General features: G+C 48.2%; 1 protein-coding gene across 1 annotated transcript in view; it reads right to left on the minus strand.

Annotated features, from left to right (window-relative positions):
• Positions 1–24109, minus strand: part of LOC144151397 (trophoblast glycoprotein-like) — a 42041-nt gene continuing 17932 nt past the window's right edge. The window contains exons 2-3 of the mRNA XM_077682438.1: positions 12962–13110; positions 1–1368 (exon numbers count right to left, since the gene is read on the minus strand). Coding sequence (XP_077538564.1) covers positions 1175–1368; positions 12962–13110 — 343 coding nt within the window. The 3' untranslated portion in view covers positions 1–1174. The remainder of the gene's footprint in view (positions 1369–12961; positions 13111–24109) is intronic.

Raw genomic sequence — 24109 nt, forward strand, 5'->3', positions numbered from 1 at the left:
TTGCAATGGTTTGATGTGTCGCTTTTATTAGGCGCGAAAAATGAGTGGAATGCGTTATACCTATACACGTTTTTCAAGATCATAGGGAAAACCTAGTATTAGTGACGAGCAACGTGCCAGCCGTACCAATGTGAAGTGGCCGCTTAGTACGTCAGCTGAGCCCTGTCACTCAAACGCTGCACAGATGAGACTTGTCCGCGGTGTTGGAAGACACTTCGCTTCAGTGTTACACATCTGACAACTTGGTGGAAACAGAAGCGCTCAAAAAACAGGGACGAAGGAAGACGTAGACAGCACGTCCCCGTTTTTTGGGCGCTTTTGTTTCCACCAAGATGAACTCCTACCAACTAGCCCAACTTTCCGTTCTTCTACATCTGCCAAAGCCAGAAGATTTTTGCAACGAATGTATTCCGGTACCTTTGCTGGAAGGGATCACGTCTGCAAGCAACTTTTAAAATATTATAGTAGTCAGCGCGTTTTTTTAGGTGCGCGCGCAGATATATGCACGCACAATCTTTACCTACCCTTCAGAAGCGGCTGGTAGTCGACAAACAGACTCGAGATTCAGAATACCTGAGCAACAGATATTGCAGCTCTAAGACACTTGCGCGTGCGCGCAAAGCTCAACTCCGACCCTTGTGCGTTGGGGAAAAAACTCGACGCATGTCTGTCAACGTAATCGAACCCTGAAATACACAGGACAGCTTCAGTTTCCGATTATTGCACCGTCACCGGGTCTAGATGCTATTACAGAGAGTCAGCAACCGGAGGAAGGAGACGCACAGTCACATCAACAATGTCCAGGGGCGACAGGTCGGGGGTCACTACGGTTCCAGAGGCCCGCTCGATGACAATGGTTGAAGGCGCCCACTGTATCACAGATCTATGACCGTGAGCGATGAACGAACGATAACGAGGGCGCTCTTGCAGGGGCGACCTTCATCCTGGGACCACACCTTATCTTCTCCACAGAGTTCCACCACCGTTAAAACAGCGCGGGAGTCGGCATCGGTGTTTTGCCACGTACCCGCGAGCACCACGCCAGCACCCCGCCAACCCCATTGAGTCAAAGGGGGCCCTGCGCTGGTTATAAATACGCGCGGGTGTTCCCGGCATCGTCGCAGGGGCGGCGGCTCCGGAGGAATAACTGTGCACCGTCCGTACACCGCAGGTGTCAGAGTAGGAGGAGAGGCACGAGGTTGGCGCACCCTAGGTCGTCTTCTGTGAGTGTCAGGACATTCGTGCCGTAGAAGTGTGGTGGCGCACTGCACGTGATGTTCGTGCGGCGCGAGTACCCGTCCAGGTAGTTGGAGTTGGTGAACGCCCGGCCTACCCACGTCAGGTTGCAGTCGCAGAAGTAGTGGTTATCTGGAAGTGGGAAGAAATAAACAGAAGTAGAGCGGGAATTAGTCAAGTCATAAAAAAAAAAACTGGATTTAATGCTTGTTGGCTGGTGTACTACACCGAAAGGCAGGGAACGATAAAAGATAGGGCGTGTTGGTTCATTGATTGTCTTCATTAAGTGAAGAGGCACGAACCCCCAGGTGGTTAGGGAATATAGAAAGGGATATGTTTATAGTTCGGATATGTTTGTATAGAGTTCCAATTTCTTCAACAGGTGGTGGCGCTGCGCATGTGCCTTGCCAAACCATTCACTGCCCTCAACATGCGTCACATGAGCTTTCAAGGATCAAGGGACTCGCAAAAACATCTCCACTGCCACGCCTGCACCTCAACCATGCGGCGCTGTATCTTCTGTGCACGTCTGGCACCCTCACTCAACGGGACACTGAAGTGATTTATGCCTAATGACCCTAGCAAATTGAGAATATGGAGGTACTCTCTGTCGACGCCCACGCATTTTTAAAGACAAAAGTGAGTCTTAATTAAAAGTGGCGTTTCCCTCGCATTGTTTCTGCCTCAATAAGCACGCCGTTGATTCGACGAGGGGCGTGCAAGCTCGATGTGAAATTCTGCGGATTTCGGAGGTATTTGGAGGGGCACGCATAAATATCTGCGTTGCACAGCTGATAGCGGCATCTAGGCCTCTGTAAACATACTCTCGCAGAAGTCCTTCCGTAGCCTTCAATAGACATTTAGATTTCGTGCAGCCCCTGCTTCGACAGTAGAATTCGAAATAAAGGAATCGCCAAAAGACACAATTTGACCCGCCTTGGTGGCTCAGTGGCTAACGCGTCATGCTGCTGAGCCGGAGGACGTGGGTTCGATCCCGGCTGTGGTAGCCACTTTTCTGATGGAGGCGAAAAGCAAAAACGCCCGTGTGTTCGAGATGTCGGCGCATGTTTAAGATCCCCAGGTGGTCAAAATTAATCCGGAGCCATCTACTACGGCGCGCCTCATCGCCTGCGTTGCGTCGGCGCGTTAAACCTCATAATCGATAATCGATCGAGCTTCGGTGCGTAAAACTGCACAATAAAAACACAGTTTGTCTACCAGCGTTCATTAAAGTTTAGTGTCGTGTGCACTAGCTGCGCAACTGTGATTCTGATCGTGTGCGTAAGCACTCGAATGAAGAACAATGCTTGAGATAAGTCGTTGTCCTTGGCGTAGATGGTCAGCACAAAAATGGCAGCAAGGCAAGGACGAACAAATTCAATGCTATACGAGTGCACTGCATATCTAGCTATCCGCCTCCGCGCATATTTTAGCCGGAGCGTCAAGCGCAATCACAAGACTACAGGTAGGTTGCAGTTTTTAGCGCGAGCGCACTACTTGGATCACTGTGTGGAAACCTCCGCCGTGATCAAAGTTGCGGCAGAATTTAAAAGCCGTTGAGAGAGAGAGAGAGAGAGAGAGAGAGAGAGAGAGAGAGAGAGAGAGAGAGAGAGAGAGAGAGAGAGAGAGAGAGAGAGAGAGAGAGAGAGAGAGAGAGAGAGAGAGAGAGAGAGAGAGAACAACTTTATCGTTGAAGAAAAAGGCATGCAAGGAGCATGCCACGAGCGTGCCACGTGCCTTCCGTTGGCTGCGATTCGTTCCGTAGCGCGTACCTAAGAAATGAAACGCAAGGAAAACCAGCGCGCGTTGCTAGGCAACGCCTGGTCATGCGCAAAGCCACGTGGAAGGCGGAGAGGACAACGGCGGCGGAAGCGGAAGCTGTGCCGCTGAGATAATTTACTGCCTACGAAGTACACGAGACCTTCGCAACGTAGCGAATGTGCGACGCTACATGCTGAAGCAAGACAACGTTCGGCGTTTTTCTCTGAGTTATTTGGACTGCGTGCGAACAAATTGCGGTTATCGGTGGATAAATGCTTCAAACTACATATATCTTTTTTTTTACCCCTCTGAGTATTTCATTTGACGCATAAGAAAATGCTGACCCCGACTGGATTTGAAAGATACCTTCAAATCTGGGACATATTCATTTACAACGCTTCTGAAATGTTCCTTCTTGTGTACTACATGCGCGATTCCGAGGACATGATTCGCGGTTACCATAAAAAAAAAGAGGTTGTTAAACGTAGAGATATTTGAAACAGAGTTGGCCACTCCGTGGCCTTCGCTATTGCTTACGCAAATAGGCGAGTGATTGTGTTTCCTAGTAACCAGTTCTTTTCGATTTGTCTGCTAAAAGATGTTCGGTACGTCCTGCTATACACCTGCCGGTAGGCCTAAGTTTTATTGATTTCGTAAACGCACACCCAACGTAGTCCCGAAGCTCCCGGTGTGTGATGGCTGGCATATGCCAGCCGTCATAGCCAACCGCCCATGATCATTATCATCTCTGTATAACTATCATCATCGTTCGCTCGGTGTCCTCGCACCGTTCGGAGTCTGCGATCTAATACACGCGGTTTCAAGGAACAACCCGTCTCTCTCTCTTAACATCCAATCAGTCTTATGAGGCCAAATTTGCGTTTTATAACTCTTCTTGAGCAGTAGATAATGATGATGATGATGATGTTTGGATTTTAATGGCGCAAGGCCAACTAAGGGCAAAGAGCGCCAAACGAAAGTCATTTCATGTGAGGGACATGGAAGTAAAAGTAACGCATTTCAGTAAAAATAAGCGAAGTAAAATACATGGTAATGAATATGAGTGGTGTAGAGGGCCAGGCTGTCAAGATGCATGATAAGAAATGAGATCGAAAAATTTTACGTCGGTAAGAAACCCCAAAAAATTGGCCGCGTATCTGCTACTTTCGTTGCAAATGTCGTCAAAAGACGATAGTCTTTATCGGCTTTTGCGAAGTAAATGCCTCCCTTCGCTTTCCCGCTCACCTCTCATGTTGTTCCTCTTGCGTCGCGCTCCTCCCAAGGTAAAGACGCCAAAGGTTTGCTTAAATCATTTTAAATTTCCCGCGTTCCACTGCTCCAAACCGGGTGTCTCGATGCGAACGCTGCCGTACGGCGAAGACGCGCGTTAATCGAGGCGCCTTACTTCAACGTTTATAGAACCGCGTTTCCCTACTCCACGTGCGTTGCAAGCAGAACGTGGAACCTATATAGTGGAACCTTGCGTAACTGTTGCCGGTTGATTTCTTAAAATGGCGCCAGAAGCTATAGTGGCGCGGGCGACAGCAGGCGACGGCGGAGTGAATTCTTTTTCTGCAGTTCATGAAGTATTTAATTTCGCAAAAGTCAAGCATGTTTGACTTTTTTATAAAGGAACACTGCAAATATCACTTCTGTATTGATTTGTTCTCTCATATTTGCGTAATGTCTTGTTCTACTTCAACAATGTTGACAAGTATCAACCTTACACCGGACATAGACGGGTAGATTTAGCTGTGACTATATAAGACTATTGCGCAGGCATTGTTTTGCTTTGGCCGGGTGGCTGAATCGAGTCACATACAGACAGACCAAAATTTCTGGGTTTAAGCAGCCCAAGAAAGACTATCGTCTTTAAAACGCGTTTGATTGAAAACATAGGCTCGTCTCCTTCTTGAGCGGTTGTTGGTCCACCTCACAGGTAACAGCTTTTTTTGCCTTCCGGGAAAATGCTCTTCAGATTGCAGTGCCCCGTCCAGGAATTGATCTGTTCCAACACCGTGCAAAGATAAAGGGTTCGCCCATTAAGGATTTGAAGCGTTGAGAAAATCACCTCGCAGAGTTCTCCGAACCAATAACGCGTATATATAGTGCGGAAAAGAAAGTGTCCTTCGTTCGATTTTTTTTTTCTCTGATAAGTAACAAAGAAAAAAAAAGGGAGTGGACATTTAAAAGATAAGAGATAGACACGAGGCACGTGCTTAGTTTCTTCTGAAGCCCGATATCATAGCTTATCTCGACAATGGACGTCCCAAGGTGTCGTATCTCGATCCCACGCACAGCATTGCAGCATACACGAAATGTCGCCCCGTTCCTTTATCGTCTCAGCAGTGCTGTGGGGTGACTGCCGGCAAACCGTCCTTGTGATCACGCGTATTAATTAATTCCGTGATCTAATCAAGCGCCCTTTTAGCAAGCGCTGCGGAGGACCACGACAAAACCGCAGGTGTGAACAATGGGCGACATATAGCGATATATCGATGGCGATAAAAAGCTTTGTTTCGTGGTTTTGGTGCAACGCAAGCTTTCATCCACGCTGCCTAATTGTTGCGCTCTCAAGTGTCGGCGATAGCCAATGCAGTGCTTTGATGAGGATGGCGTGTTGCCTCCGGGAGTTGCCACGGGGAAGTACGCATGCGCGTGACTTGTAGATTGCGCAACGCTTTGAAAGAGGAACTGTGAAGTGAGATTTAAGCGTATGTGGTTGTAGTTTGCGCTCGTTCGTGCTGATGGAACTCCACAACCACACTGGTGACTGAACTGAAAGAGTCAAAAATAATTTCAGCAAATAATTAAATAAACAAATAAAGGAAAATAAAATTTAGGGCTCTTCCACTACAGTGAAGATGGGATACCAGCGAAGTTGTGATGGGGGATAACTACATTGAGTTTTGTGTGGGAACTCACTATATTGATCCAATAAATACACATACACATACCTCGCTTAGAAATAATTCTAAATTATTTCTCATATAATTTGTTTCCAAACAGTTTCGATAAAACAAAAAATGAAGGAAGCTCACACTAACGTGTAATACTTGAAGGTAGCCTGTACGCAGCCTCCACGACCATCACGAAGGTTTAGGTCCACGATTACAGTCGATTTGCTTCTTCTTCGCTGCCGCAAGGACCTTTACTCCACCATTTTTGCTATAAGTCTTAGCTTCCTTTATTTTTTTGGGAGTGGTTATCAGTGGACATCACCTTGGAGGGGCGTACGCTATGACGTGTCTTTCTCGTTCCGAGCAAGTGTTGCCAGGATCAGTGCGCCGAACGCTGGAATTTTTTTGGGTGGAGGCAACCTTGGCCAATCTCCTTAAGTGGATATGCTTGGCTTGACAAACGAGCGCCAGACGGTCACCGCGAGGCACACACACACACACGAGCGCACGGCATTTTCTTGGTTTTTTTAACTGCCGGGCGGTCGCCGCAATCTTGGCCAATCTCCCTAAGTGGGTATGCTTGGCTTGACGAACGTACGCAGGGGACGCTGGGCGGTCATCGCGAGGCACGCACACAGACGGCCATGTATTGAGACAAGACGGAAATCTGTGACGTTTACAAGTTCACTGTGAACCAACTAATTAGGACAAGTAAATGAAACTCGACATAACAATAGAGTCGTTTTAGCGGCTAATTTCAGTATTTTTTCCAAGATACCTATATGAGATTGACAACTACAGAGCATGGTGCGCCAACTCTAGAGCGAGAACGTGCGACTCTTTGTCGACGCATCCCGATAAACGCACGCAAGTGTGGTCAGAACCCCGGGCAAGCAGCTTCGCTGTAATAAGCCAGAGACCATGTTTGCCCTGACCGCTGCCATGTCCTCACCCCTTCTGCCCGAGCAAATAGCACGTGGACTGTACTGGTGCGACGTTTGATCGCAATAAGCGGAGCAAACAAACACGGCTGAACAAAGAGAAGGCCTCTTGGCCTTCTCTTAGCAGCTGCAACTCGGGCGTCGCTTGCTTAACACCTATTATGTGTTAACAATGGGAGACCGATGGCGCATAAAGCGATCGCCGAGCACTGCAGCGCTGTGGCAATACCGGGCTGTTAACGCATACGCGACGCATGTCAGGCGCAGCAAACGCTCCTTTTTGTTTCCTTGTTCAGTTTCCCCAAAAGCTTTAAACCAAACGCTAGTTAATGTTGCGTATGGGTTGCCTTGTGTCCACGCTCTCTCCTCATTGTTCTTCCTGTACATGTAAGGTAGGAGAACCGGTTGTTTTTTAGGTGTTACCTGTCGAGACATTGGATTTATATTCTTTTGTCTCATTTACTATGTAAGGTTGCTTGCAGAGTTGTTTTGTTGGAGATATCCCACGCTTGTGTGCGCAGTTTTGACCAAGTGCAGTCACAATGCTTATATACGCGTTCGTGGAGGAAGAGGAGTAAACGTCTTTTGGGCTCAAAATGGAGTAAGGAAAGAGAGCTGGCCTTTGCCAGCTCTTCCTCCTCAAATGGCAGATAGGAGCCATTGAATTCTGGCAGCATCTTCGGCCACTTGGACGGCGTTTAGTTGAGTCTCCGGTTTGGAGCTGAGCAAGACGCTCTCCCACTTCCCTGAAGTCTGAACATCAGTTTTGCTTGCGAAATATTGCTGTTTTTCATGCGGCATGGCCATAATATATCTTGGAGGCTAACCTTTGCAAACGGAGCACCATTTACATTTGTCACTTTCCGCTCACTCATGCCTCACTCTGGAGGAGGAACGCCTCTGGCGTCAACTCCAAACAGAATCTCTACCCTGCAGAGCCGTCCTTCGTCATGTCCACCCCTCCCTCTACCCATCCTCACTCTGCCCCCACTGCGGTGAAAAGGCCACGGTCCAGCACCAAATGTGGGCTTGTGTAGAGGACCCATCCCCTCCAATTAATTCTCCTGACCAGTGGGCCGCTCGGACCCCCAGCTCCAGAAGCAGCTGTGACTCGAGCGGCTGAAGTCGTCGCGACCCTCAGGGTCGTGCCCACCGCGCCCTTAACCCTTTATGTAAATAAAAGTTATTTCTCTCTCTCTTAGAGCTCAAGGTATAAGATTATATGCATCACGAGCTTAGGGAAGGTGTCACAATTCTGAAGTCACCACACTACTGAATGCCACTTCAGTGCGCTAACACATTAGCATTACCAGAGTCCTTCTGTGTGAAAGGACTCTGGTATTACGCGTCGAAAAACACAGGGGAAATGAAAACGGTCAAGCCTGTGGAAGTGCTACCCTGATCATAAGCATTTTGTGCGAGCCTTATATGAATGTAGTGCGTGTCAGACGCAGTGTAGCATACAGCCAGCTACATCATGTGACCCTAATGTGCAGATGACATTTCGGGAAGCGCGCCATGTCTGCTTGACATGACACCTCGCTCCGCGGCGGCTGGGAGCAGCGAGCGCTATCGCACGCATGACGTCAGCGGGCCACGTTGACTGCGCGTGAACTCGTAGCTGAAAAAGAAGTGCGGGATATGTACAGGTTAAACAGGTCTTAACTCTGCAGTACACAAAGCATTTTGCTTGTGGAATGGTCATCTTTTGTGTCATTGTAGCGTAGCTCTTTTTATGTTATTCCGATCCAAGAGCTGATTCCGCTACATTACCGACCTTTCCCATGATGAGAATTTTATGAATACAATCCATCTCAACTTACTGTCGCAGACAGCTGAGACTATCGGATCGCCACGCGGGTGTCTGCATCTTGTTGCTGTTGTCCTCGCATGAAGTCTATGTCCACTGTTTCTAGACACTGTGAACTGTCAGCTGCTTTTTTTTTCTGACCATATTTTATCTGACCATAGAATTTCAATAGCTGGAGCAGTTCTGGGCTGCCCAGGAACTTCTCAAAGCTGTTATGAGCAGGTGGTGGTGGTGGAAAAACGTTTTTTTTTTTTTTGAGCCGACAAAAAAGAAAAGAAAAAAAAGGTGGGTGGCCTCTTCTCAGTTCAGAAAGCCGCGAGCGACTGCTGCTTCTCTAGCCCGGGAGATCAGGTGTTCCTGAGTCCCGAGCTGAGAGCTGGTCAGCCCGCACTCTCACTGCTCCGGGGTTGACTAAGGGAGCGGGTTCGGATGGTCGGCGCATGCCCATACAAGATGGTACGTCGTATTGGGAGTATGGCAGGCAGGGCAGTTGTAAGGGTATGTAGTGGGAGATATATGGTGAAGAATAGGGGTGTTAAAATATGTTTCCGTCTGGAGTCTGCGCCATATTCGGGCGTCGCAAGTGTTGAGGGAGGGATGAGGGGGTGGGTAATGGTGGTGGCTCTGACGGTAGTGGTGCAGTATATCGGTGTAGCGACTGGGAACGGGAAGGTTGGAGGACGGTGCTGCCGTCGCCCGCCCCCGGTGGGAATGCCCGGAGTAGGATATCGCGGGCAGCGGCGTGCGCCGCCTCATTCCCTGGTAGTGAGGCATGACCTGGGGTCCATACATTTGGATGTAGGACAGGGTCTTTATTGTCTAGAGAAGTTTGAGGGCGGGAGGTGAAATGCATTCGGTCAGAAAATTCCGGCAAGCTTTATGTGAGTCGGTAAGGATGGTTACATAGCCGGTAGGTGCTGTGGTGGCGGCGAGGGCTATGGCTGTCTCTTCGGCAGTAGTGGTGTTGGTATCAGCGATGGTGGCGGATGTCAGGATAGAGCCTTGAGCATTGAGGGCAACCATTGCATGGGCTGTTCGGTTGGAGTAGGTTGCGACATCCGTGTATCGGGTGTCGGGGTCGTTGGAGTTTTTTTTTCTCTAGGAGACGAACGCGTGCTTGTCTTCGACCCACGTTGTAAGTAGGGTGCATATGGCGCGGAATTGGCAAGACCTTGATGTGTGCGCGGATTTGTGGGGACATGCGTTGTGGTACGTCCAATGATGTAAGAATGGAACGGCCCAGGTGTGTCAAAACGGTGTGGCCCGTGGGGGGGGAGGGATAGGTGAGCGAGCTGACCTACTCGCTGTGCTTCTAAGAGTTCAGAAAGTGTATTGTGCAGGCAAATAAAAAATTGGCCGCATATCTGCTCCTTTAGTTGCAACTGTCGACGCAAGACGGTAGTCGACTGGTGCCCGTGGCAAGTAAATGCGTACCTTCTCTTTCCCGCTCACCTCTCATGCTGTTCATCTCCAGTCTTGTTCCTTCCAAAGTGCACGCTACAGGTTTGCTCAAATCAATTAATATTTACCGCGTTACACTGCTCCAAATCGGGTGTCTCGATGCCAGCGCTGCCGTACGGCGGAGACGCGCGTGAATAGGGGCACCCGACTACAACGTTTATAGAACCACGTTGCCCTACTCCACGACCGTTCCAAGCGGAACGCGAAACCTATCTAGTGGAACCTTTCGTTGCTGTTGCCATTTTATTTTTTGAATTCCGCCAGGTAGCGGGGGCAACAGCACTTGAAGGATTTTGCAGTCAGTAGCGGTCCCAGAGATCGGTTTGGGGGGGGGGGGGGGGGGGAGCGATTTTTTTTTTTTTTTTTTTTGGGGGGGGGGGGGGCGAGGCGAATAAAGAATCGCTCCCCTCCTTGCGCCAATTCTGCGGAGGTGGTGATAACCATAAAGGCGTGTGCGCGTGTGCGGTGCAACCCGCTGGGATTGAATTTCGCGCAAGTGGAATGCTAAAAAAAACTAAAAATAAGAAACTGAGGACCTCTTTGGGGGGGGGGGGGGGAAGGCGACCACCCTCTCTCCCCCCCCCCCCTTGGGACCGCCACTGTTTGCAGTTGATGTAGTATTTTATTGGCTATCGAAAAAAAGCAAGCATCCGTAAATTTTGTAATAAAGGAACACTACAAATATCACTCATGTATTGATTTTCTGCCTTATATTTGCGTAATGTCTTGTTCTTGTTCAACAATGTTGACTGGTATGAACATTAACACCGGACTTAGACGTTTAGATTTGGCTGTGGGTATATAAGACTATTGCGCAGGACATGTGTTGCTTTGGCCGGCTGGCTGAATCGAGTGACAGACAGACAGACAGACATACAAACGGACAGACCAAAATGTTTCCCTTCAAGTAACCCAAGAAAGACTATCGTCTTTAAAAAAGGCCTAGCGTACTTCTCAGACTATGAAAAGCGGAGATTTGAAATCCGAGTGGGAGCGATTTCGGTCCCGCTCAAATTTTAAATACGGAGGCTTTTGTTGTTTTTATTGAGTAGTTTTTTTTAAGTCACAGTACATTATGTGCAGCTCTATGGAAATGTTGTAGTACTCCCGACAAGCTCGGTAGATATTATCCACCTTTGAGAAAGTATGGGTGTTTTGTGAGCTATCTCAACAGAAGTAATCGATGAGGCAGTGTAGCCGTAATTGTTTCGCAGTAGCGGAAGCTCAGGAGAATAGATTGCTTCGCTGAGTTTCATTTTTCTGAGAACAAGACGGTGAATCATTTCCGAGTATATGTTACGCAAAAACAAAGAAATGCCACCGTTCCTCAAATTAATACACGCAAATACCGATTCCCACTTTTCCGCCTCCTCACGATACTCTCTTTCATCCTAGATGGCCCTATTTTAATCTATCCTGACGCAAACCATAAGAGTGTCGACCGCGAGAAATCTCTGCGCCCATTCCGAAGCCTGTACGCGTACTTCAATGTCAAGCACATTGTTACACATTAAGAAGGTAGCACAAACCCCAGGTGATGTACTCGACAACGTTTTCTAAAACGGGCAATCAGCCCTATTATTTCTGTCAGTCAACAAGTTCGAACAATCAGTCACTGAATAATGTAGTTCGGAGGCCCTGGGAGGTAAAAAAAAAAAGCTGCTCGTAAGCTCCGAACATCCCACCCTCTACTCCCGCTTCCCCCACTTGACCTAGCGTCTTCCTGATGTAATACAGGCTATCTCCTCCTACGTATTCTGAAGGCTTGCGCAGTGACATACTCAAACCACATTCCCGTAGAGGTGCATTGGAAAACGCTTTATATGCAGTAACATACGCTGAGTCTATCTAATCACACACGTTGAAGAGAAAAAGCAAGATCCATTTGGACCCGCTTAATAACGTAAATGAACCAAGTGAGGCTCGCTTGCGTACCTCTCCGAATTTCTTTGTCGTAACAACCAATGGAATGTGTGTGCGTAATTTACAGGATCATGCTAACCTCGGTTATGCCCTTTATTTTGCTCCAAACGAGCTCATAATTTCCTCTGCGCTAAATAATGTTGACATGCATGAATCCTGCCACCAGTGCCAGTAGCTGGGAAAGTTAATTGCCTATACAGAACTCCTTTTTTTCAGGCGCTGTTGTTTAGCCGAGATGGTGCGCCGTACGTGATCAGGAGCAAGAGATGTCAGTTGTTCCAGTGTAGAGCTATGAGTGGTTGAAAAAAAAGTTAGAAAGCTTTAGAAAAAACATTTCTTTTTTCAGCCACGATAACATAAAAAAAAAACAAAGACCTTGTTAGGGGAAATTTGTTGTGATGCGACCAATCTGTAGTCAGGAAAACGGTTTCTGAAATAAATGCCTCGACGTGAAACCGTGCGCCGATTTTGGGAGCGGTAGCTCTGCTGGGACTTTTGTGATCGACTTTTGCGATGCACTTTTGTGAAGGACTTTTGTGAAGGCTTTCGCCCTTAAGAAGTATGTCAAATTTTTGACGATCTGTTTGGAATCGTCTTTTTTCAATTTTTCATATTTTTCTGAAAACAACAACAACAACAAAAAAACCCTTTTTTTTCACGCCTCTCAAAATTTTATGAAAACTTACATCTCTACTCCAGCGTCTCCTCTCGCTTTGGGGTACATCTTGACCGAAACTTGTGTAAAGTCTGTCGGCTGTTCAGACGTGATGACCTAATATGTAGGTTTCCCTTCTGAGGCACGCGCACGAGTATCCCGTGTCGTTGCAGCGAAAACGTTCCTCACATGAAGCGACAACGCGCCGCTTGCTTTAAACCACTCGATTTGTTGTGACTGAGGAGAAGGGAAGAAAACCGAGACGTGCACTCACTGCTGATCTCGAGGAGTCGGAGGTTTTTCAGCACGGGCGCCATGGTGGCCTCGGAAAGCGTCATTAGGGCGTTGTTGCTCAGGTCGAGCAAGGTCAGGGCGGGCATCTCGCTGAACATATCCTCGGGAATAGATCGGATAATGTTGTTCCTGCGTGAGAAGACGCCGTAGAGGAAACCATGAGCGTCGTCGAACGCAACGTCAGAATTTTCGGTTCACATGATATGTGCCGTTGGCAAAAAGAAGTGCAAGCCGCGCGAGTTAGTACACTCGTCGAGCTCAGTCTCTCAGCTGTAACTCAAAAATTAAAGCATTGCATCCGCTCGCAATTACGTTTACACCAGATTTTCTTCGTTCCCTCTTTTAGCCTCAGGATCGCAAAAGAAAGGACGCATTTTTAAAAGATCCACAAATAGATCTTCTGTTAACTTTGTTCCCCGCTAATCACTGTTTCCAAAGCCTATAGCCGGCTGACTGTCTGGGAGGCCTCTCATCGCAAATGCGCTCGAATACATAACAGCAGTCTAAGTACGTATCCCAATTCCTTTCAATTTCAACGAATTCAAGTTGTTCCGAGTAATTATGCCCGCATTTCTCTCAAGCGAAACAATGCTTTGCATCTAAAAACATCCATCACAGGTGACGTCTGCCTTAACTATTTTTTTTTTTTGGCAGCGGACGATTATCCGTGTAAATATAGCAACAGCCCGTTTATGCTGCATTCATTGGAGGCAAATACTACGAAACATCGATAAATTATTTTTTTGCCTTCCGAAGTTACCTCGTAGTGTTAGTTACATAACACCAAAGCGATTGTGTCAGCGTGTATGATCTCCACAAAAGAATTAATCGAGGTACTGGACGATCACAACTACTGACAAAGCGTTTTTTTATATATCTGAAACAAATAGCTCCACTCGCGTGAACACAAAGCGAAGAGATACATTTCATAAAAAGTAAAAAAAGAAAAAAAAATCGGAGTAAACGTCGGCGCAACAACTTCCGGAATCTCGTTCCGCTTCGCGTTGGTAGTAAAAGTAAACCCCAAAGACTCCTAAACACTTCGTAGGAGTTGTGACGGCCAAAGTCGGATGGTCCAGCTGAACCCCTGAGACGCCTTGATTCCGCCTCGCGTTGTCGAAGGGCATTGCAATATTGTCTCTGGAGACCCCTTGCTTTGCGATCGCCTTAACGCTTTTGAATGGCTTCGATACATCTCCTACGCGTTGCGCCACCGCTCATTTCTGCCACCGTGTTGATTGATTGATTGATTGATTGTAGGGTTTAACGCGCCGACGCAACGCAGGCGATGAGGCGCGCCGTAGTGGAGGGCTCCGGATTAATTTTGACCACATGGGGATCTTTAACGTGCGCCGAAATCTCGTACACACGGGCGTTTTTGCTTTTCGCCTCCATCAGAAAAGCGGCCGCCGCGGCCGGGAACCGAACCCGCGACCTCGTGCTCAGCAGCGCAACGCCTTAGCCACTGAGTCTGCCACCGTGTTGTGGAAGGGTTGAAGACGATGGCGAATTTCAATTCTTCTTCCGCTCTCTCCATCTGCGGTGCACTGGCGTGGAGGACCACCTCTCGCTAACGCCGAGTTTAAGCTCGCGTTGTTGAATGCCTCGTGGTATAGAAGCCTCCGAACGAAACTTTTTTTTATATATATTCCTAAAGCTGACGCAGCACGCCGGCTTTTTCGTTCAAGCTCGTGCTGTAAAACGCCACCTGTTAGAACGCCTCGTGATGAAACCGTCTTTCTGTTACAGAGGCCCGACACCGCTCTTTTCGCTCGAAGGGCCATTTAAGAATTTCTCCTTAAAAATTTCGGTAACCAAACAATCAACGTCACGCACAGTGTAAGGAAATTGTGTACGCAGGCGGAATTTCGGGTGTAGAAATCTAGTACGTTAGCAACGCAGCGCGAACACTCCTCGTGTACTGGTGCGCGCAAACATCGGGGCGCTAACAGTCGTTTGGCCATGATCGCTCCGGAATCCGGAGACGGCTGTTCGAGTGGCCTTCTATCAGCCACTTCCTTAGCTTTGCTCGGTGGCTTACTTTTATTTTGGCCATTCACTCGGCGACGTCGTTTATCAGGCAACGCTGCCTTTATCGTGGAGGAATGCCATTACTCCCGCGTGCAAGCCAAGCGGTTTGCTGCAACCGTGTACGCGCGGAAAAAAGTTTTCGCGCCATGTGACACCAAACAAAAGCAGCGGGAAGGCGTGAGGCCTAAGAGGACTCCAAAAAGCGCTCGCCTGACTGATTCTCACCGAAGGGATGCAATCAATGTATTAAAGCGAAGCTTTCTCTGCCTGTTCTCTCGACTCTCCAGGCGCTGCTGTGGTAGGGTTTGTTAGGGTAGGGTGTGTTATAAGAAACCCAGCATGCGCTGGGTTTCTTATAACACTACTAGATGGCGCTCGCGTCCGCGCATTCCTGCTGCCATGCGTCAGATTGTTATTGATTGATTGTAGGGTTTAACGCGCCGACGCAACGCAGGCGATGAGGCGCGCCGTAGTGGAGGGCTCCGGATTAATTTTGACCACCTGGGGATCTTTATCGTGCGCCGAAATCTCGTACACACGGGCGTTTTTGCTTTTCGCCTCCATCAGAAAAGCGGCCGCCGCGGCCGGGAATCGAACCCGCGACCTCGTGCTCAGCAGCGCAACGCCTTAGCCACTGAGCCACCGCGGCGGGTCAGATTGTTATTCCATACACCCAAATATATATGAGGGAAATATTCGCCTTCACGAAGCCCCCGGAATAAAACAAGAGAAGAGGTAAATTACGAGGCTGCATGGTTGAATAAAAGATTTGAATGCTGTTGGAAGAAGACCAGACAGGGTATATAGCCTTGAGCCTGCCCTATAGTAGCAGCACTAAGATCAAACCAGCAGTACAGCATAAACCTGTTAGCTTGTTTGAACAGATAACACCCCTTTACAAAGAGGATACCATTCACAAACAATCAATCGAATGAGCGTTGGCACGCCGCTGGGTTCCTTACAACACCACTACATGGCAATCGCCTCCGCGCATCCCGGCAAGCGTTTCATAATATGGTGCGTAGGGCACGTGCTGCGCGCTTGTAGCTGGCGTCTTAACACTGCGCTGGCCGTGTGTGCACAAGTAGCACGCAAACACGTTTAAGCGATATGACCCCGAAACGTTCACTGAGAGTCGGGGATGCCCAGGCCGCGTCGCACGGAGCACGAGCGTCCCCGCTACGCAGCGCAACGTAGTGCAGACCGCGATGCTGGCTTGCAGACGTCAAGCAAGGCAACGACGCATGGCGGCCATGGAAGACGACGAGCGTCGCGAGCACTACGCACAGATGCGACAAGCGGAACAACGCGTGGCGGCCATGGGAGACGAGGAGTGTGATTTTAAAGCTCATTCCCAGCCGTGCGTGAGAAACGCCAATTTTTGTTTGTTTCTTGATGCGGCATTAGACACTGAATATTCCGAGACGGTAGGCAGGATGTCGGAGCCTAGTTAGATGGAAAAAATTCTTGTATCGAGGAGATAATGAATGCCGGAAATATTTAAAGCTTACGCCACTGCTTGGTACGTTATTTAGTGCACGTTAAATATCTGCAGATGTCACTGGCGTGCCCGTGCCTTCCCCAACTCACCCAAATTTTCAGATGGGGAAGGGGGATACTTTATTGATGATATGTACAGTCCACAGACTGTACACATTATTTATAAAGACTACCCGTGATTCTTTCAGCGCCGCTAGAGAAACATTTAAGCTTACGAGACTTCTATGCCTGGGAGCGTCACGACAATCAACCATTTTGAAATTTCAGTGGCGAAAAACGAACGAAGAAAATAATTCTAAGAGCATGTACAGGATGCCCACGATAACCCTAGATTCCTTATTTTTACAATTCACGTTATTTGTTCTTTTATTCATCTCCTTTAAATCGCGTTGTTTTGCTTCTTTCACCCCCCTCTCCCCCTCCTCTTGTGTCGGGCAACTAAATACCGCGTACGGCTTTCCAGATGATACCTATTAATTCAGTCTTTCACCATGGATTCCCTGATAACCCACGTTTGGGCTAAGGGCGTGAAGTTCTAATATGAGTTTTTTATTATCTTAAAGACAAGAAATAGAATAACGTGAATAGACAATATTCGCGAGCCTGTAGCTTTTGCCTGTGCACGAATGAGAAAAAAAAATGGAATTATTAATCCATAGGATAATGCCACGATGAAATCACGCTGATGCGACAGTCGTCAAAGTTAAAGTTCGTTCGTGCAAATCATCTGAAGAGAAGGATTCGTTTGAGCCAATTTCGACTATACAGGTCTAGTGCCGGAGTTCTGTTACCATCTGCGGTACGGACAATATCAAACTAGTCGCAAAGCCTGGGTCTCTTCGATTTAAAGTATCGAACTCACCGCGGATAGTCCGCGGGTAGTCCGAGGATTCCCCGAGGCCATAGGAATACACGGCAAAATCGAATACCGGACTGCTTCTCGGTGAGGCCGCGGTGAGTCGCAGACTGGAAATCGAAGAGCCCCCCTGTTCCCTCTTTTGATACGCTTAGCCACGAAGTAGAAAACTTTACGACGCAGCGTTTCTATTCAGGTACGTCGTGATATCTTGTGCCCTTGCCCTGTTTTAGTATTTTCGAGTGGCTAGGGAAGAGAATACTACAGTATAAATCGACAATTTATAGAGCTTTTGAGCGACTGTGTTTAGGCGTCATTTCGTAATGCTCATCGACAGCAGGGCGTTCCTGAGCGTGATGACGGCTCTGGCCAACGCGTCGATGGCGCACAGAACTCGTACGTTCCCGCAAATTGCAGTGCCCAAACGCGAAGTCTCGGCTTCTGATTCCCGAAGTTTAGGGAGCGTTCGCGAAATCTCTTTTCAGTTATGTCCAAAGTATGCGGTTTGTTAGCGTTGCCCTGCCAAGTTCACAAGCTGTTACGGGGGGAGGGGGGGGTCTCGTTTATGCATCAGCTAACTAAATTATATTATCCAAAACTTAACTAACATATCTGGACAAATTAACGTTCCTCTGGCGTCGGGTGATATGAAGGTTCACAACGTGCCGCTGCTGCGTACCCGCTTGAGTTTTCTCTTTATTCCTCCGAGCGTGTATCTAAGCAAGCTCCAGAACACAACTTTATCGCTGTGCAGGTGTAAATGGTGCAGATACAGGTACGGCTACGCAGAATGCTTCGTACTTCAACGCCAGAAGCTGACGAGTTTGAGGTGCAGCGTCCCGATACCAATACTCAAGTCACGAAACATGAACTGGCTCCAGGGGCCCAATTCTCTAAAGCGAGAGGCCGTCGTTTCGAAACGACGGGGTCGCGCCATGCACATGCCCGTGTTCTGGGTGCTGGGGCGTCACTTTGAGCTGTTGCGGGACGTGAGAATCCCTGCAGAAAAGCAGCGTGGCAAGGGCCCGAAACGACAAGCGAAACGACGGGGGGCAGTGGGTGTCGCTTTGCGCCCCTGCCACGCTGATTTCTGCAGGGATTCTCACGTCCCGCAACAGCTCAAAGCGACGCCCCAGCACCCAGAACACGCGCATTTGCACGGCGCTGCCCCGTCGTTTCGAAACAACGGCCTCTCGCTTTAGAGAATTGGGCCACAGATCATCGCCTTCCCTGCATACACGCCTCGAAGGATCGTGTTTTCCTATAGTCCTACGCAATACCTGATGCTTAATAAAAATGTTAAAAAAAACGTTATTGTTCGGATACTATTTTTGGACAATGAACATTTCACCTGCTGCGAAGACGTGGCTAGGTATATTTCACCCATTGTTCGAACCAGTAAACTCGCCCGCATCGTCGCCTGGCTTCTGACACAATGCAGTTTTATTTTTGCGCGTTTGTATAATAACCTGGAGGGTATACGCCTCTCACGAAGAAGTACATTTTACGCCAAGATTCCGGGAATGTGCGGCGGCCCGCTTTTCTGATGGAGGCGAAAAGCGAAAACGCCTGTGTGTTAGAGATTTCGGTGTACGTTACAACATCCCCAGATGGTCAAAATTGATTCGGAGCCCTCCACTATAACGCCCCTCATCGCCAGTGTAGCGTCGGCGTGTCAAACCTCGCAATCAATCAATCAATCAATCAATCAATCAATCAATCAATCAATCAATCAATCAATCAATCAATCAATCAATCAATCAATCAATCAATCAATCAATCAATCAATCAATCAATCAATTCCAGAAATGTGAAAACCAACATTTTTAAACATTCTTTTACTGATTTAAACGCAGTGCAAGCACTATGTTGTCAGGCCGGTAAAAAAGGTTAACCGACACGTTCAGTTTCGCGCTAAATGGCCCATTCAGCAGAAAAACCCGACATCTGTAGCAGCTAAACGCCCCATGAAATGGCTGATGGTTTAAGGAGAATAAAGGGAAGGTAATTAAGTTTAAAATGAAAAAAAAAAAGATGAATTCCACGCATAGCTGGGAATAGACGTGAATTACAAATCCGTATTCTCCCCTTACAAACTGCTTTTCGAAGTATTTCTCTGCGACGACAAACTAGACACGCTGCTCACGTAAGACCACGATATACTGTTCTACCGCGCTTCCTCTGGAACCGTGAATTGCTTCTGTCGGCGGACGAAGCGTGGTATGAGGCGCTTCCGTCGGCGCCGCGAAACCTAACGAGGCACTTGCTTGACCTTGGCTGAGCTTGAAGGTCAGAAGGACGCTGCGAGGCATTTTCTGGGTTTGCACTGGGAGTAATAAGCATCGCTTAAAATTTTCATACTGGATAGGAATCTAACCAACGGCCCCAGGAATACGAGACGGGTACGCTACAAATGAAAAACGGTGAACATAGTATATGCGTTGTGGCACTCGATTTGGCGAAATTCAACAACCGGTTCACGCAGCCGGACGTGCAATAAGTATGACGTTGCTTGGAACGGAGTTACGCCCAGCGTTCGGATAACCACCTGCTAAAGCTGAATATAGGCATAACAACATAGGGTATTCACTCAAATGTACTGGCCCGCGACAATGACAGCTGCCGTCAGAAGATCACGACCGTTTAACAACTCTCATTTGCTGCGAAGTCAACATAGCCACCCAAAATTCGGACCCGTTCAGGGGAATTGGCCAGTGACAGTAACCGTTAGAAGCTCACGGCCAATTCACCAATTACCATTAACTGCGACGTCGACATATCCTCTCGAAGTAGCACGCCGCGCCGTTCGATTGGGAATTAATGCTTTCGCATTCACAACTACAAGGTGGTGCCTAGGTTTCCTCGGACGAGCACGAGGTCGCGGGTTCGATTCCCGGCCGCGGCGGCCGCTTTTCTGATGGAGGCGAAAAGCAAAAACGCCCGTGTGTACGAGATTTCGGCGCACGTTAAAGATCCCCAGGTGGTGAAAATTAATCCGGAGCCCTCCACTACGGCGCGCCTCATCGCCTGCGCTGCGTCGGCGCGTTAAACCCTACAATCAATCAATCAGGTTTCCTCGGACTTTTTTATGCTTCATTTTGTCGGGTGTAAGATTTTGTCGGGGTATTACAATCTGGGAGAGACCGTTGTTCTGCTGAGCCCAAGGACACGGGTTAAATTCCAGACCACAGCGGCCGCTTTTATGGTGAAGGCGAAAAGTGAAAACGCCCGTGTGTTCGAGATTTCGGCGCACGTTGAAGATCCTCAGATGGTCAAAATTAACCCGGAACTTTCCACTACGGTGCGTATCATAGCCTGTGTAGTTTCGGTGCGTTAAACACCACGACGAATGAATGAATGAATGAATGAATGAATGAATGAATGAATGAATGAATGAATGAATGAATGAATGAATGTCGGCATCGTTTGGCATGCCAGCTGTTCGAGCAGGCAGCATTTCCGCGAAGTTGCTAGAGGGATTGAGGTGATGTGAAAACTTTGAGAACGGAGGCGTGCTCAGCCTAGATACATAACGTGACAAAAAAAAAAAAAAAAAAACAATTCAACGTTTTCGTTGGTGTCGAGGAACTGCGAAAAGCAGGTCGTAAAGTAAATTTTTTTACATTTTATTGCGGTGTTGTACAAAATCGTTTTCGCTTTTGTTACATATGTTGCAGACGGGTGTACAGATCTTTTCTTTCATTTTTTCTTTATTGCTCCTATCGCTTTTCATGATTTTGTGTACGTTGCGCACATGCTGTACCCGCTATGCCATTTATAAGACCATACGAACCAGCATGAAAATTGTTTGAATTTAAGTCACGCGCAGAAGCTAAACTAGATTCTGAGGAGGGGGGCGGGGGGGGGGGGGGGGCTAATAATGGTCTGCATTAATCGATAGCATTTATGCACCCAACAAGTTGCACGCGGATTTTGCCTTCCTGAAGAAGTACAGCACGTATACACGTATATAAATAGTACGCAATAGGAGTAGGCCTGACGACACTAAGCCACGGTACCCGCCCAGGTGGCGCTTGACTTACACGCCTTCGATTATTTAGCACAAGTTAGTGGACAGCAGCGGCAATTTTGTTCTAGTAGAGGCAGACAAAAATCCCGGGTCATCTCCACTAACCTGAAACCTTGGGAGGGGCAAAGCATGCAGTGTATAAGTATTTTTGGCGCCTTGGCGTTTTTGCCAACAGAGATGAAACCGTTGGGGGGTAGAGGTATACAGCTTTGCTGTAAAAGTGTCTTGTCTTTGAAGCACGAATCACTGTAGCGCGAGGCGTAAACGAGTGTCCCGGTGTTTTAGTACCGCGAATACATGAGACGAACGAAGATTACGACGACGACGACAGGAGACGCCAACGGCCCGAGCCTCCAAAAATTAACGCTTGAGCGCCGTGCTTACGGCCCACTACGAAGATTTCTAGGTGGTCGTCTAAACTATAGGCCGGGATCCTCCACCACGACACCCGCCACATAAGGCCAAGCGGAACCTCGGCGTATAAAAACCACAAATGAACGCGACTCTAAGGTGCACGTTGGCAGGGACAGCGCACCTGGTTGACTTTTCGTAGGCAGTACATGTGCCCATTTTGTGCCGCAGGTGAAAGCATGGCCTTAGTGTGACGTTTGCGCGTAGCCACTCCAATCTCCGCCAACTTTGGCTACTCCAGCTGTCGGCGAATTTGATTCTAACAGGGAATAGCGGCGCTCACGTGTACTCGGCAAACCTAATTGAAATTGGCGTCGTTATTGGACGGCTGTATGAAGTGTTTCTAGCAACTTTAAAATTAGAAACGCTGAATTTCCCGCATCAAGGTATTCAACAATGATTCACGTTGACGTACACTGTGTCACTCTATATTCACATTTTATAACATAATTTACAACGCAGTTACAATTAGGGCAGTTACGCGTGGCCAAATTGAGGTGGGTCACCAGGTTCCGCTGGTCTGGAAGGATGACCCGGGTGGCCTGCCACTCATTTGTGCGATGCGTTCTGCAGAAAGCCGTGTACGGCCAGTCCCATAAGAAATCGGGCAGTCAGTCGGTTGTTGATTCTACGAGGTACTACAAGAAGTGGTCCTGATTGGTTGGAACTTTAGAATGCGAGTATAGGGGAGGGGGATCGTATGCGGGAGTATTAGAGACAGAATGCAGGTGTCATTGGAGGTTGGGGTCGGCGCAGTAGCATTTGGTCCTGCCTAGTTAGTTCGAAGCGCGTCTTCGGGCAGGTTCTCAAGACCGCAGCTAAGGCTACAAGGGCTAATTCTTTGCAGGTTCAGCCTAGCTTGAGTGAGTGGTGGCAGGGTTCGGCAGGAGCTTCCTGTGGCAGCCTTATGAGCTCGTATTTTCTCTTCCATTCCAGTGCGTATCCATGCATGTATCTGGTGCACCTTGACGGGTACCTTGACGTGTGCCAGGAACGCTGTCGCCGAGGGGTTCGTTAGACCCTGAACCGGACGATAGCAAGCGCATTTGGTGTCTGCGTAAACAGTAGCGATATTGGTGGGGGACGTGGTGTGGTCAGAGGCCAGGGCTGTTTTGGAGTACAGCGGATTCTGCGAGGACAAAGCTGTCCCCGATGAGCAACTTCAGTGTGTTAGTCGTCCGTAGAGATTATTGCGCATGCTTGGGATTGGGGAGCAGCGTATCTTAAAATATGCCATTGCTGGGGTTTGCGGGAAACACTTTTGTGCAATATGGGCTAGTTGCTTTGTGCGATAGAACTTATAGCGCGGCGGGTGGGGTGTTGTTTTTGTCTACGAGTGGAGGTATGGGCGCGGTTGGGCGTTAGGTGCGACCTCGAATTTCGGAACGCATTACAGCGTGCCTAAAAGAGGTTTGCGATGGTCGTGCAAATGTGGTCGGTAGTACATTACAGGCTGCCTACGAAGGCCATGAAGACAAAAGTTAATTTCAAAAAACTAGCCTCTGATAACGCTCAACGGCGCTCCGGGCCCGAAAGCCGTTCTTTAATCGAAAAAAGGAACGATAAGCGGTATCAAAAAAGTTTCAAATTTCGCGCTGCGCGATATGTGCAGTGGCGTCTGAGGGGGAATACTGAAAGCAAAGTAATCAGTGTGTTGCCGTTCAACTTGTACGATCGACCGGAACTAGAGGCACCATTACAATCGCACAGTCGTGTTTCTTGGTGGTGCCTTAGGTCAGCGACAGCCAAGTGCGCAAACAAGATTCTGTGACGTCATTACGACCCGGTGAGAAACAAGGCTCGTGATTGGTGGATAACTGGGCGAGTTGGTGTGCTTGCATTGTGCGGTACAGCGCGAAATAACGGGAACAAGAGAAGGCAAAGAAAACAAACAGAACGAGCGCGGAGTTGCTATTACATCTGTTTTCCTTCCTGTAGTTTTCATTGAAATGGACATCGATGTTTTTAAGGCAAAAGCGTCTTTGATTGTCAATAAACCAAACTTCTAGTTTGTCTTCAAGGTCCCTTTTTAAACAGTTTTTTGTTCTTTTGCAATCGAGGGTGCACTAGTGCCGGTACGGGACGATAAACGTTCCTTTATCTCGGGCAGGACGAATGCCATCGCGATCGTAGACACAGTCAACGCGTGACAAATCAGATATAGTCCTACGAAATATCTCTCTTATATACAGTGTAACTTATTTATAATAACACCGGTTATAACAATATATTGGATATAACAATGAACAGTCGAGGTACCATCAACTTTGCTATATGTTATATGGTAAAATAAACCGCTT

Source organism: Haemaphysalis longicornis, unplaced genomic scaffold, assembly GCF_048455015.1.
Source record: "Haemaphysalis longicornis isolate Haplotype H1 unplaced genomic scaffold, Haemaphysalis longicornis Haplotype H1 scaffold_9, whole genome shotgun sequence".
NCBI classification, from domain to species: domain Eukaryota; kingdom Metazoa; phylum Arthropoda; class Arachnida; order Ixodida; family Ixodidae; genus Haemaphysalis; species Haemaphysalis longicornis.